General features: G+C 49.1%; 1 protein-coding gene across 1 annotated transcript in view; it reads right to left on the minus strand.

Moving 5' to 3' along the window:
* The window catches only part of RADIL (Rap associating with DIL domain), a gene marked incomplete in the record, with an annotated part of 46411 nt that overhangs the window by 16496 nt on the left and 15865 nt on the right, over window positions 1-14050 (minus strand). The window contains 3 exon segments of the mRNA XM_087728724.1: window positions 3576-4253; window positions 5922-6250; window positions 13097-13655. Of these exon segments, the coding sequence (XP_087584850.1) occupies window positions 3576-4253; window positions 5922-6250; window positions 13097-13646 (1557 nt within the window).

The raw sequence follows: 14050 nt of genomic DNA on the forward strand, positions 1-14050 counted from the left end.
AAGCAGCTGGGTGACTTTGAGCCAATCACCAGGAGACAGTGAGTTCTAGTCCTATCTTAGGCATGGAAAGCAGCTGGGTGACTTTGAGCCAATGATTTTTTTTTTTTTTAATGATTTTATTTAACATTTATAGGCCGCCCTTTTCCCTGAGGGGACTCAGGGCGGCTTACAATAGTAAGGGAAGGGGAGTGAAAGACAAAATACAGAAAAAAAATGTGAGATAACAAAAAGTACTAAAACACAACATTCAATCACCAGGAGACAGTGAGTTCTAGTCCTATCTTAGGCATGGAAAGCCGCTGGGTGACTTTGAGCCAATCACCAGGAGACAGTGAGTTCTAGTCCTATCTTAGGCATGAAAAGCCGCTGAGTGACTTTGAGCCAATCACCAGGAGACTGTGAGTTCTAGTCCTATCTTAGGCATGGAAAGCAGTTGAGTGACTTTGAGCCAATCACCAGGAGACTGTGAGTTCTAGTCCTATCTTAGGCATGGAAAGCAGCTGGGTGCCTTTGAGCCAATCACCAGGAGACTGTGAGTTCTAGTCCTGCCTTAGGCATGAAAACCGGCTGGGTGACTTTGGACCAATCATCAGGAGGCTGTGAGTTCTAATCCTGCCTTAGACATGGAAAGCAGCTGGGTGACTCTGAGCCAATCACCAGGAGACAGTGAGTTCTAGTCCTATCTGATTAAATAAATAAACTACAAGTTTGACTTCAAAGGGAAGATTGCGGAGCAATAAGAGGCCCAATAAATATTAAGCCAAGCAAAATGAAAACTTGGTAGACAGATTAAAATCACCAGGTGTCAAAATTCATCTACCCTCGCTTTAAAAGGAATTACCCAATTCTGGTGCTACCAGAGAGAAGGCCCCGTTTTGTCCCAACACCAACAAAAGATTTTTTGTGTGGAAAGGCCCCTCGAGTCAGATTTTAAAGAGATCTTGTGAGATGAAAGAAATAGGAAAACAGGAAACTTACTGTAAGGATTGTTTTTCTGCAAGCTCATTTGTTTTCTCCTAGAACCAGAAAACACATCGGAACAAATTAAAACAAAGAAAAAAAATCAAAATACACGTCAGCGATCTAAATAGATTAAAAAAACTTGTGATTTCCAGATTCTGCATTGCGCGATGCGCAGGAATGAATGTTCTTTTCAAGATTTCGAGCTGCTTGAGCACACATTCCATTTCTGGTGGCAATTATAAGGATCACCAAGGACTTCATCGACATTTTTACAAAGACCCGGCCCATTTTTTTTTAAAAAAAAAATCAAAATATATGCCAGTGATCTAAAGGAATACAGAAATGGATTAAAACTGTGATTTCCCGATTCTGCACTGCGCGGATAACAAAAACAGCACCATTTATGCGCAGGAATTAATGTTCTTTTCAAGATTTCGAGCTGCTTCCATTTCTGGTGGCAATTATGAGGATCACCAAGGACTTCATCGACATTTTAACAAAAACCCAGCCCAATTCATGTTGCCTAAATGAATGCGGCATCAAAATGTAAATTCCCTTCCATGCCTGCACTTCTGGGAGGGACCCGCAAAGCATTTCGAACCTCAAAACGGTTTGGAATTCAAAATGCTTCAGGTTTGAAATGAGCGCCCGGCAGACCATAGAGAAGGCTGCTTTGTACATGTTTTTGATCTCCAAAAAACCACTATTTTGGATTCAAACACGACATTTGCATTCAGCCGCTTTTCGAAAAAATGGCAAAGCTGATAAACGGCGCATATTTTGAGAGCCAAACGCCCACGGTCAAATCTTACGGCGGAGAGAGTCCAAAAATGAGGACCTTTGTGTGATCTGTGTAATTTGCATTTTCTAGAGGGGGGGGAAAGGCATTCGGACGGACACCATTTAAATATTGACAGGGAGAAGAGGAGAAAGAAACCGGGAAGATCAGAGAGGTATCAACAGAAGAGAATATTGGGAGCTCAGGGTTGAAATGAAGGGTCCTTGGTGCCCTCTGAGCTTGGTGGTTTTTCTGCAGACGTTGCCTTACCCAAACTAGGCAATTTCATCAGTGCTGGGGGGCGGGGGGAAGAGGAGGAGAACTTAGAACTAAGGAGAAATTTCCTGACAGTGTGAACAATGAATCAGTGGAACAGAAGTTGCCTCCGGACGTTGTGAATGCCCCAACACTGGAAGTCCTTAAGAAGATGTTGGATAGCCATTTGTTTGAAATGGTATAGGGTTTCCTGCCTAGGGAGGGGGTTGGACTAGAAGACCTCCAAGGTCCCTTCCTACTCTGCTATTGCATTGTGTTATATTAATCAAGAAGAGAAGCAACTTAGAACTAAGGAGGAATTTCCTGACAGTCAGAACAATGAATCAGTGGAACAACTTGCCTCCAGAAGTTGTGAATGCCCCAACACTGGAAGTCCTTAAGAAGATGTTGGATAGCCATTTGTCTGGAATGGTATAGGGTTTCCTGCCTAGGGAGGGGGTTGGACTAGAAGACCTCCAAGGTCCCTTCCAACTCTGCTATTGTATTGTATTAACTGTGGGGTCCTTGGTGCTCTCTGAGCATGGTGGTTTTCCTGCAAAAGTTGCATTACCCAACTAGGGATCATCATCAGGCAGCATTGATGACGTTACCTAGTTTGGGTAATGAAAGATCCACAAGAAAACAACCAAGCTCAGAGAGCATCACAGTTTTTCTCCTCCTCTTCCTCCTCCACATTGCAAACCCAATTCCCTCCCATCACTGACGACGTTACCTAGTTGGGTCGTGAAACGTCTGCAAGAAAACCACCAAGTTCAGAGAGCATCAAGGGCCCGTAGCCCTCCTCCTCCTCCTCCTCCTCCTCCTCCTCCTCCTCTTCCTCCTCCTCTTCCTCCTCCTCCTCTTCCATTCCACAAATCCCTCTCCCTTCTAGCACTGATGATGTTCTCTAGTTGGGTCATGAAACATCTGCAAGAAAACCACCAAGTTCAGAGAGCATCAAGGGCCCGTAGCCGCCCTCCTCCTCCTCCTCTTCCTCCTCCTCTTCCTCCTCCTCCTCTTCCATTCCACAAATCCCTCTCCCTTCTAGCACTGATGATGTTCTCTAGTTGGGTCATGAAACGTCTGCAAGAAAATCACCAAGCTCAGAGAGCATCAAAGGCCCGTAGCCGCCGCCGCCCTCCTCCTCCTCCTCCTCCTCCTCCTCCTCCTCCTCCTCCTCCTCCATTCCACAAATTCCTCTCCCTTCTAGCACTGATGATGTTCTCTAGTTGGGTCATGAAACGTCTGCAAGAAAACCACCAAGCTCAGAGAGCATCAAAGGCCCGTAGTCGCCGCCCTCCTCCTCCTCCTCCACCACCACCACCACCACCACCACCACCACCACCACCACCACTCTACAAATCCCTCTCCCTTCTAGCACTGATGATGTTCTCTAGTTGGGTCATGAAACGTTCTGGAAGAAAACAGCCAAGCTCGGAGAGCATCAGGGACCCTTCCGACGAGAGAGGCAGCGGAAACAGACTGAAACCGACAAGGACTAAAGATTCCCCACCATTAGGGCCAAATGGCTCCTCCTTCCAACCCTCCCACGTCCCCCTTTCGTAACGAAGCCACTGACCCACACGCTCTTCTGAACCATCTTCGTCGCCTTGAGTAGCATCTGCCCAAAGTCTCCCAGCCTAAAATGGGTGGCCGAGTGCTGGATGCAGAGACACAGCAAGAAGGCCGGGGTCAACTTGTGGTCATCTCCGGTGGGTTCGATGAGGGTCATGATCCTTCTCAGCAGGAGGTCTTCGTTGGCCTTGTCAAATTCCAGCTGCAGCTTCCTCCGGCTGCTCTTCCGGCCGGAGGAGGGCTGGGCCTCTTGCTTTTTGGAAGAGGAGGCCTTGTCTTTGAAGTGGGCACCACACATCTTGCAGGGGGTCGATGACGACGGCTCGGGAGCCCGGCGCATGGCCTTCAGCTTCACCAGCGTCTGGGTGGGCAGCAGCTGAGTTTTGAGCGGGTCCTTGTAGAGGAAGAGGTAGGAGAGGCCGAGGGAGATGAGGTCGCCGTGACGGAGCACCGCCGTCTTCCGCACCTCGGAGAAGTTGATGGAGACGCTGGCGCCCGCGATGGGTTCCAAGATGAGCTTCTCCTCGGAGCGGTGGCGAGAACGGGTGGGCAGCTTCGCCCGCCGGATGGAGCAGTGGAGAGGAAGGATGTCGGGCGCCGAGAGGCTAATGCTCGGCTTGCTGGATTGAGTCCGTTGGCCAACGGTGTGTTGCTCGCGGTTCAAGAGGTACACCAGCCTGTCCTGCGGAGTTCAACACACAAGCAGGTAGAAAGGGCCGAGCTTGGGGCCAACCTGTTCTGAGTTGGGGGGGGGGAGACCCTCGTGCCAAGTTTGGGGGGAAGGACTTCTCTTTCCCGGTCCAACAAGAGGGCTACTCAAAGCAACGGAGAAGTTCCCTCCTCCATACAGATGGAGGATTCACAGGCTGGGATGGTGGACATCTCCTGGGTTTAGGGTGGGAGGGGATGCTGGCCAAGGAGGGAGGCGATTAAGAAGACTGGCAAAGTTATGGATCTAGAGAATAGCAGGACGGGAGAGGAGCCTGGCTGGGAGACATGGGAGTTGTAGTTGTTCTCTTCAGGAAGAAACCTAGCGATGGAATTATTGTTGCAGTCTAGGGAGCTCCAGAACGGGGGACTATCCTACCTGCAACCATGAATCATGCCCGTGGCTTTCCAACACAGGTGGAGGGTGGCTGGGGATAATGGGACGTGGCAATCTAAGGTATCTAGCAGGAGAGCAAATTGAAGAAGGCTCCCTCGGGTGGGAGGCAATGGGGAAATTCAAAAAAATTTACTACCTGTTCTGTGGGCGTGGCTTGGTGGGCGTGGCAAGGGAAGGATACTGCAAAAACCCCATTCCCTCCATTCTCCAGGGGAAGGATACTGCAAAATCCCCATTCCCTCCTCACTCCAGGGGAAGGATACTGTAAAATCCCCATTCCCTCCCTTCTCCAGGGGAAGGATACTGCAAAATCCCCATTCCCTCCCTGCTCCAGAGGAAGGATACTGTAAAATCCCCATTCCCTCCCCACTCCAGGGGAAGGATACTACAAAATCCCCATTCCCTCCACACTCCAGGGGAAGGATACTACAAAATCCCCATTCCCTCCCCACTCCAGGGGAAAGATACTGCAAAATCCACATTCCCTCCTCACTCCAGGGGAAGGATACTACAAAATCCCCATTCCCTCCTCACTCCAGGGGAAGGATACTGCAAAATCCCCATTCCCTCCTCACTCCAGGGGAAGGATACTGCAAAATCCACATTCCCTCCACACTCCAGGGGAAGGATACTGCAAAATCCCCATTCCCTCCTCACTCCAGGGGAAGGATACTGTAAAATCCCCATTCCCTCCCCACTCCAGGGGAAGGATACTACAAAATCCCCATTCCCTCCACACTCCAGGGGAAGGATACTACAAAATCCCCATTCCCTCCCCACTCCAGGGGAAAGATACTGCAAAATCCACATTCCCTCCTCACTCCAGGGGAAGGATACTACAAAATCCCCATTCCCTCCTCACTCCAGGGGAAGGATACTGCAAAATCCCCATTCCCTCCTCACTCCAGGGGAAGGATACTGCAAAATCCACATTCCCTCCACACTCCAGGGGAAGGATACTGCAAAATCCCCATTCCCTCCTCACTCCAGGGAAAGGATACTGCAAAATCTCCATTCCCTCCCCACTCCAGGGGAAGGATACTGCAAAATCTCCATTCCCTCCCCACTCCAGGGAAAGGATACTGCAAAATCCCCATTCCCTCCCCACTCCATTCCCACCCTACTCTGGTGCCAGTCAGAGGTGGTATTTGCCAGTTCTCCGAACTACTCAAAATTCCCACTACCAGTTCTCCAGAATCTGTCAGAACCTGCTGGATTTCACCCCGGGTGAGAAAGGACACTTACGTGTTGCTGGCTGTATCCCTGAAGGAGCAGCAGATGTGGGGACTGATAGAGTGAGAGTCTCAAGGTGTTACCCCCATTCGGCTCTTCAAGGGCAGCCGCCGCTCGCCCATCCGGTACCCCTTCCATGCATCGGAGAGTCTCCGGCAGTGTGGAGTAGTGCCGTCGAAGAGGCCCCTCCTCTTTCTGGTCTTCCGGTGGGCCCGCTTGGCTAAGGCTGGTCTCGCTGACAGTGCGCCGAAGGCTGGGGGGCGAAGTATGGCAAGCCCTCAAGAGGGTCATGGTGCCTTTGGTGCGGTTGCTCTGGAGCTTCCGAGCCTGGGCGTTAATTCCTGGGGGGGGGGGGTGAAGGAGAAGAAGGTTGGCAAACAAGGCCCATCCAAGGGTGAAATGCTACCAGTTCAAACCAGTTCGCCCAAACCGGTAGTAAAAAAAATTGCTAGCGGTTCGCGTGAACCGGTATTTCCGATGATCACCTGTGACCCGCGATTTATATTACCGTATTTTTCGGAGTATAAGACGCACCCTTTTCCCTCAAGAAAGAGGCTGAAAATCTGGGTGCGTCTTATACACTGTATACGGCATTTTTGGCCTCCTGAAACCCCGCTGTTAATATTATTATTAACACTATCCGATGCTAAGGAGTTAAGATGCTCTACTCCCCCTCCCCGCCTGACAATCATTCTGTTCCACCTGCCACTTGGGTGTGGGCATGGCTAGTAATAATAATATTAAAAGTTTAGGTAAGGAAAAGGAGAGGACCACTTATCCATCATTGGACTCCCGCTGCTGGGATAAAAATATTTCTCTATTTCTGCTCTCTATGTTGGCTTCCCTTCCAAACCATGCAGTAGAACGAAAGCCAAAAATATATTTCAAGAGAGATTACACACACACACACGCATGCACACAGACACACCCACCCACCCCCAAAAGACCATCTGGATGGGTCATGCAAATGACATGTCTCTCTACTCCCCCCTCCTCCTCCCGTCAGCCTTTTCCAGAGTCCCTTCTGCTCTCTCTTTCTTCTGACCTACACACACACACACACATGCAAACACGCAAATCCAATTTCACGACTTGTGCAGCAACCTTTCCCAGCTGCCTTCTGCAGTTGGGGAGCGGGGGGGGGGGATTAAGAAAAGGGAAAAGTCTCTTTCCTCACTTGTTCTCCTCCTTCCCTCCCGCTTCCCCAAATCCCTGGAAATAAACTGGAGGTGTGGAATGCAGAGAGGACGGATCGAGGAAGGTTGGAGACCATCAACCGCCTTACCGTCTTACCGCAAAGTTGAACCAAGGGCTTCCCAGGCGCTCGTTCTCCACCCCCCCCCCTGGCTTTTAAGCCAAGCTCATTTGCCAGCGCACTGGCGGGTGGAAAGGATTGCCAACTGCAGTGGAGACTCTGCGGATTAGCTGCAGAGGTAAGGAACAATTAACTTCTCCTTACTGTCAGAGAGAGGGAGAGAAGGAGGGAGAGGGGGGGAGAGAGAGAGAGAGAGAGGGAGAGAGAGAGGGAGAGAGAGAGAGGGAGAGGGAGAGGGGGAGAGAGAGAGAGAGAGAGAGAGAGATTGTCTCTACCCTGGGATACGACAAAGCTTGTAAATGCAAGCACAGGTTTAGAATAGACTAGAGGTCTATTCTAAAGGACCTTGGAGGTCTTCTAGTCCAGCCCTCTCCTCAAGCAGGAGACCCTATACCATTTTAGACCAATGTCTGTCCAATCTCTTCTTGAAAGCCTCCAGTGATGAAGCACCTACAACTTCTGGTGGCCAGCTGTTCTCCTGGTTCATTGTCCTCACCGTCAGGAAGTTTCTCCTTAATTACAGGTTGCTTCTCTCCTTGGTTAGTTTCCATCCATCGTCGTTTCTTGTCCTGCCTTCTGGTGTTTTGAAGAATAACCTGACCACCACCGCTCTTCTTTGGGGCAGCCCCCTCTTCTCGTCGAAGAAGTCCGATATGCCTCATGCCAAACCAGAGGGGCGTTGTTTCCCTCTCTTTCTCCCCGTGAAACTCCCCTATCTCTGACCTCTTCGCTCTTCAACCATCAAAGGAATCCATCAAGGAGGACCACCAAAGGAATGTCATTGCCAAGCAGAAGCCATGTCCAAGCAAGCCGGGTGTGGAGTCCTGAAGAAGGAAGCCCCAAAAGAGTTGGGGTGTGTGGGAGATGCAACCTTAAAAACAAATGATAGAATCACAGAGTTGGAAGGAAGGTTGGAGGTTCAACCTTCTGCCCAAGGCAGGAGTCCTTATACCATCCTGGGCAAACGATTGTGTAATCTTTTCTTGAGAACCTTCAGCAACGGAGCACCTACTTTGCGTGGGGGGGGGTGTGAATGCCCAAATTCACTCAACGGCTTTGCCCCCCGTCCTACATTCTCTGCCCAACAAGACAGCCGTTGAACCCTCCTCCAGTCTTCTATCCGCAGTTTTCCCCTGGAAGCGAGGTTCTTCGCCTTCCCCTTCAGGTGGAACGCCGTTCCCCGCGACACCTGACGGTATCTTCCCCCGCGCTAGATTTCTCAAGTTTTTTTTCTCACAATCCCAGAGCGGGTGGTTTTTAAAAATAATACATAGTAATAAACGCTTGCATTCCCTGGAGAGAAGCAAAATTTAGGGATGGGACTCTTGGCAGAAGGTTGGAGGAAGAAATGTCTCCACTTCTCCGCGGATGAAACGAGAAATCCGGATCAAGGAAACTCTCCAAGCCCATTTATAAAGGAAACGGCTTAGAGTCCACCAAGGAATCTACCTTATTTGGTGAGGAACGGTCTTGCAGTTCTTAAATACATTTTTTTGGGGTTGTTTGCTTTAAACTCTGCCTTTGCTGGGAAGAAGTGACTGGAGCAGGGAAGGAGCCGAGATGCTTCTTGGGTGGGTCTGTTTATACGTCTCCGGATTAGGCAAAAGAAGGACAAATAGGGCAGAATAGTTGACCGCAACAACAAGCAATGGTTTTAGGTCAAGCTGGACATTCTAAAAGTTCAACTGCCTCTTGAAAACGTCCCTTTGGGACAACCATGACCTGGATGACTGAGAATCTCCATGGACCTTGAAGAAGAAGTTCTGAAGAAGCTTCTTGGATGAGAAGCAAAATGTCTTCAAAAGAAAAAAAACAAGGAAGTCCAGTTGCCTTCTGAAAAAGAATCTTTGGAACAACCAGGACCTGGATGATTGAGAACCTCCATAGACCTTGAAGTTCAAGAAGTTTGGAAGAAGCTTCTTAGATGAGAAGCAAAATGTCTTCAAAGAAAAACCAGGACATCCAGTTGCCTCTTGAAAAAAGCACCTTTGGGACAACCATGATCTGGATGACTGAGAATCTCCATGGACCTTGAAGAAGAAGTTCTGAAGAAGCTTCTTGGATGAGAAGCAAAATGTCTTCAAAAGAAAAAAACAAGGAAATCCAGTTGCCTTCTGAAAAAGCACCTTTGGGACAACCATGACCTGGATGATTGAGAACTTCCATAGACCTTGAAGAAGAAGTTCCGAAGAAGCTTCTTGGATGAGAAGCAAAATGTCTTCAAAAGAAAAAAAAAACAAGGAAGTCCAATTGCCTTCTGAAAAAGCCCCTTTGGGACAACCATGACCTGGATGATTGAGAACCTCCATAGACCTTGAAGTTCAAGAAGTTTGGAAGAAGCTACTTAGATGAGAAGCAAAATGTCTTCAAAGAAAAACCAGGAAGTCCAGTTGCCTTCTGAAAAAGCACCTTTGGGACAACCAGGACTTGGAGGACTGAGGACCTCCATAGACCTTGAAGAAGAAGTTCTGAAGAAGCTTCTTGGATGAGAAGCAAAATGTCTTCAAAAGAAAAAAACAAGGAATTCCAGTTGCCTTCTGAAAAAGCACCTTTGGGACAACCATGACCTGGAGGATGGAGAACCTCCATAGTAGACATTTCCTAGAAAGCTTCTCATCCAAGAAGCTTCTTCAGTCCAATTGATCCAGGCTCCTGAAGAACCTTCTTGATCTTGGAAGATTTTCAGAACTTCTCAAGGGAGCAGGAGATAGCTTGTACATCGTCACACAAGCACAACTTTTGATTGGGATGTTGAATTTAAATTTACCAAATCCCAGAGCTGACGGGAGCTCAATAGCTTGAAACACATCTATGCTAGTCTCCCTTTATTTTTTTGTCGGTAAACATAAATTCAACACAAAAAATAGTTTGTCGTGGAAGCGACTGCCTGCGAAGGCTCCTCTCTTGGTGTGGAAAGGCGGAAGCGGAAGGCTTATGGCTTCATCCTATATTTGTGTTCTGACCCAGGCTTCCTTAGAAAGCAAGAAGCAGAGTCTTGGTCCCGGCAAAAACCCCTTTTATTTACCCGGCTGTGAATTCCTTTCCTTCACAGTCAGCAAGGCTTAGCAAATTCCATCTTTCAAAGGAATGTTTACCAACACGAACCTTATCTCGTTTGGAGAGCTGCCAGATAACTAGTTTCCAAACAGTGGGCGAGGCAAAACTTGGCACAGCAATAGCAATAGCAGTAGACTTATATACCGCTTCATAGGCCTTTCAGGCCTCTCTAAGCGGTTTACAGAGAGTCAGCATATTGCCCCCAACAATCTGGGTCCTCATTTTACCCACCTCGGAAGGATGGAAGGCTGAGTCAACCCTGAGACGGTGAGATTTGAACCGCTGACCTGCTGATCTAGCAGTAGCCTGCAGTGCTGCATTTAACCACTGCGCCACCTTGGCTCTTATACAGAGCCTCTTATAGTCACAAACAGAACTTTCCACTCTTGAAACGACCGAAGGAACGAATTGTTTCCGGCAAAAGCCCCCTCCCCATTCGCTCCTCTTTTGTTTCCTGTGGGAGGGGCCAATCGCCTCCAAGGTGTGGCTTTACTCCCAAGTCGGCCCTGCTTCCTTAGTTGTTCTTGTCTTCTGGCAGCTCTGCACATGCGCACACTGGGAACAGGCTCCAGCTGTTCTTCTGCCTCATTGCTGTCTAGCTCCCTCTCTGCCTCGCACGCAGAGCCCTCGTCTGAGCTTTCCTCAGCCCCCAGGACTGGCCCATGTTCCTCCCCAACCTCCTCACTGTCCGACTCTGCGGGCCACAACACTGTATTCCAGAGGGATAAGAGACAGTGGAGTTTCGATAGTTTGGTTGGGAGGAAGAGAGTTAAGGCGGCTCCTCCTTAGAGGTTCTCATCACCTTTATTGATGCAAATGCTTGCTTCACTCTGGCAAGATTCTGTCTATAGGTGAGGAACAATAAAGGGAACTGCTTGGAAGAGCCTCAACGTGTCGTTCTTGGTTTCTGGAACCTGATATTTTTCTCACCGGGGGGGGGGGGAGGGAAACACTTTGATTTGGATGGTAGAAGATTCCTGCTTTGAGCTAGGGGTTGGACTAGAAGACCTCAGGGGTCCCTTCCAACCATACGATCCTATGAAGAAAAAGACTCCAGTCAAAATGAAGAGAAGGTCTCGAATGCAAATCAGGAAAAAAAATAATAAAACAACCTGAACTTCATCATTCTTCTTGCGGCTTCCTCTGTTGAAAAAAAAGCCGACTTCTGATTTCCTTATCTGTTGGAAAGGAACCTTCCATATTGATTCTGGGCAGGCAAAGCCAACAAAAGCAAAATCCAAAAAGGAAGAAAAACATTAGAGTTTTCCCCCTTCCAAAGAGGACCGTTAAAACCCGCTCGAAACTCCCCGAGCTTTGCTGGAAAAACAAACACAGGACTTTTTTCCTGGATGTGGCCAAATCTTTCTATCCCTCCCCTCCTGCGTCTGGCCTGTGGGTCTGGATTTCCCTCCCACGCTCCTGTGGCTGAGAATGGACGCTGGGCAGTGGTGGGATTCAGCCGGTTCACACCTATTCGGCAGAACCGGTTGGTAACTTTCTAAGCAGTTGGGAGAACCGGTTGTTGGAAGAAATCTCATTTTATTTTTTCCCCACTTTGCAGGGCTAATCCTGTAAGGAAGGCAGGAAGGAAACATTCTGGTGTTGTTTCCAGCCTAATCTTTATTGCCCTCCTTACAGAAACTGCCTCTCCGTTTAACCCAGGGATAATCAACCTTTTTAGCAATTAGCAGTTAGACTTATATACCGCTTCATAGGGCTTTCAGCCCTCTCTAAGCGGTTTACAGAGTCAGCATATCGCCCCCAACAGTCTGGGTCCTCATTTCACCCACCTCGGAAGGATGGAAGGCTGAGTCGACCCTGAGCCGGTGAGATTTGAACCGCCGAACTGCAGATAACAGTCAGCTAAAGTGGCCTGCAGTGCTGCACCCTAACCACTGAGCCACCTCGGCTATTGCTATTGCTAATCAAACTTTTTATACCTACCGCCCACTTTTGTATCTCTGTTAGTAGTAAAATTTTCTAACCGCCCACCGGTTCCACAGTAATGGTGATTTCATGAAAAACTAATGAAAAATTTTAAATAATGCTATGAATATTTTTTTTAAAGTCTGGGACTTCAACTCCCAGAATTCCTCCTGCAGTCATGTTGGCTCAGGAACTCTGGCATTGAAGCACGCAAGTCTTACAGCTGTCAAGTTACAAGACCCTTGCACCCCTAACCCTTTAGAGAGAAAAACCCCAGGGGTGTTCAAACTCGGTAGCTTTAAGACTTGTGGACTTCAACTCCCAGAATTCCTCCTCTCGCTCTTCATCTTGATGATGTGCGGACGGGCGGGGGGAGGAAGCTGGAACCGGTTCTAAATGGCACTGCAGATTTGTGGAACCTCTTCTATAGAAGAGGTTAGAACTGGCAGGAACCCACCCCTGGTGTGAGGGGAACCTTTACTTTACATATTTGGCTGGATAATTTATCTCCACCAGGTTTGCCCCAGTAGCAATAGCAATAGCAGTTAGACTTATATACCGCTTCATAGGGCTTTCAGCCCTCTCTAAGCGGTTTACAGAGTCAGCATATCGCCCCCCACAGTCTGGGTCCTCATTTCACCCACCTCGGAAGGATGGAAGGCTGAGTCAACCTTGAGCCGGTGAGATTTGAACCGCCGAACTGCAGCTAACAGTCAGCTGAAGTGGCCTGCACTCTAACCACTGCGCCACCTCAGCTCTACCCACTTCTCTAGGTCAAAGTTATTGGCAGTTTGCACGCTAAGCTCTAACCCCAGAAACCACAAGCTAATGGCTTATGATCTCGTAACTTGAGCGGTGTCACCTTCCCCAAAGACCACCTGTCCCTTACCTGCGGTGATGGTGTCTTTGTCCTTGGCCGTCATCTCCTCCACTTCGGACCTCCTCCGGAGTTCAAACCTTCGAGAGAAACCTTCCCGCGGCTTCCAAAGGTCCTGGATCACGAGCGGCTTCTCGTGGTCCCTCAGGATTCTCAGCCCTTCCATCTTCCACTGCTTCTCCGAGCCAGCAAAGGTCCCGACCACGTCGCAGAGGACGTAATGGCCCACATCCACCCTGCTGAGCCCATACCTCTCAAGGGCTTCTTTCAACAGCTCTCGGGCACTGGAGCTTCCCGTGGCCAAGACACTCTTGTAATGGGTGCCTACAGAGATGTGACATCCAAAGATCTTGAGAACTCCAGGAGCCGAAACTTGGGTGGAGAGCTCAGATGGGTCCTCCTTGTTCGCCCCCAAATAACCAGCCAGCGAGCCGCGGTCCTTGTAGCTCAGCGTCCGATACAAGACCTGGGAGAATATCCGACTTTGCCGCTTGAATCGGTTTTTGGAGGGCGGCGACATGGTTGAAGGTGACCTGTAGAACATCACGTAGGAGGCCGTCATGGGTCGTGGCTGGACAGAAAGAAAGGAGAGTTGTGAATGTGATGTCGGGAGGCCAGAAACAAGAGACACACGGCTGACAGGCAACAAAGATGTTCACACAATTTAGTGTCACAACCCCTGGTATCGGCTCGTCACAAGAGACAATCCAGACAGAGCTGGATGAGGAGCTGACGAGCCGATAGACAGAGAAAGGAAGCAGTAGGCTTCCTCCCATATTTGGGCATACCAGGGGTTGTGACACTAAATACATACCTATTTCCCTGGCTCAGCTGATAAAGGAGGAGAACCTTGTGGCTTAGTGGTTAACACATCTGCCTAAGATGCAATACAGCCCAGGTTCGAATCCCAGTAAGGGTATGGCTAGCTGATGAGAGCTAAATAGCTTGAAATAGATCTATACTACT

This window comes from Thamnophis sirtalis, unplaced genomic scaffold, assembly GCF_051295495.1.
Source record: "Thamnophis sirtalis isolate CommonGarterSnake01/CBP01778 unplaced genomic scaffold, rThaSir2_p1.2 scaffold_14, whole genome shotgun sequence".
Lineage (NCBI taxonomy): Eukaryota > Metazoa > Chordata > Lepidosauria > Squamata > Natricidae > Thamnophis > Thamnophis sirtalis.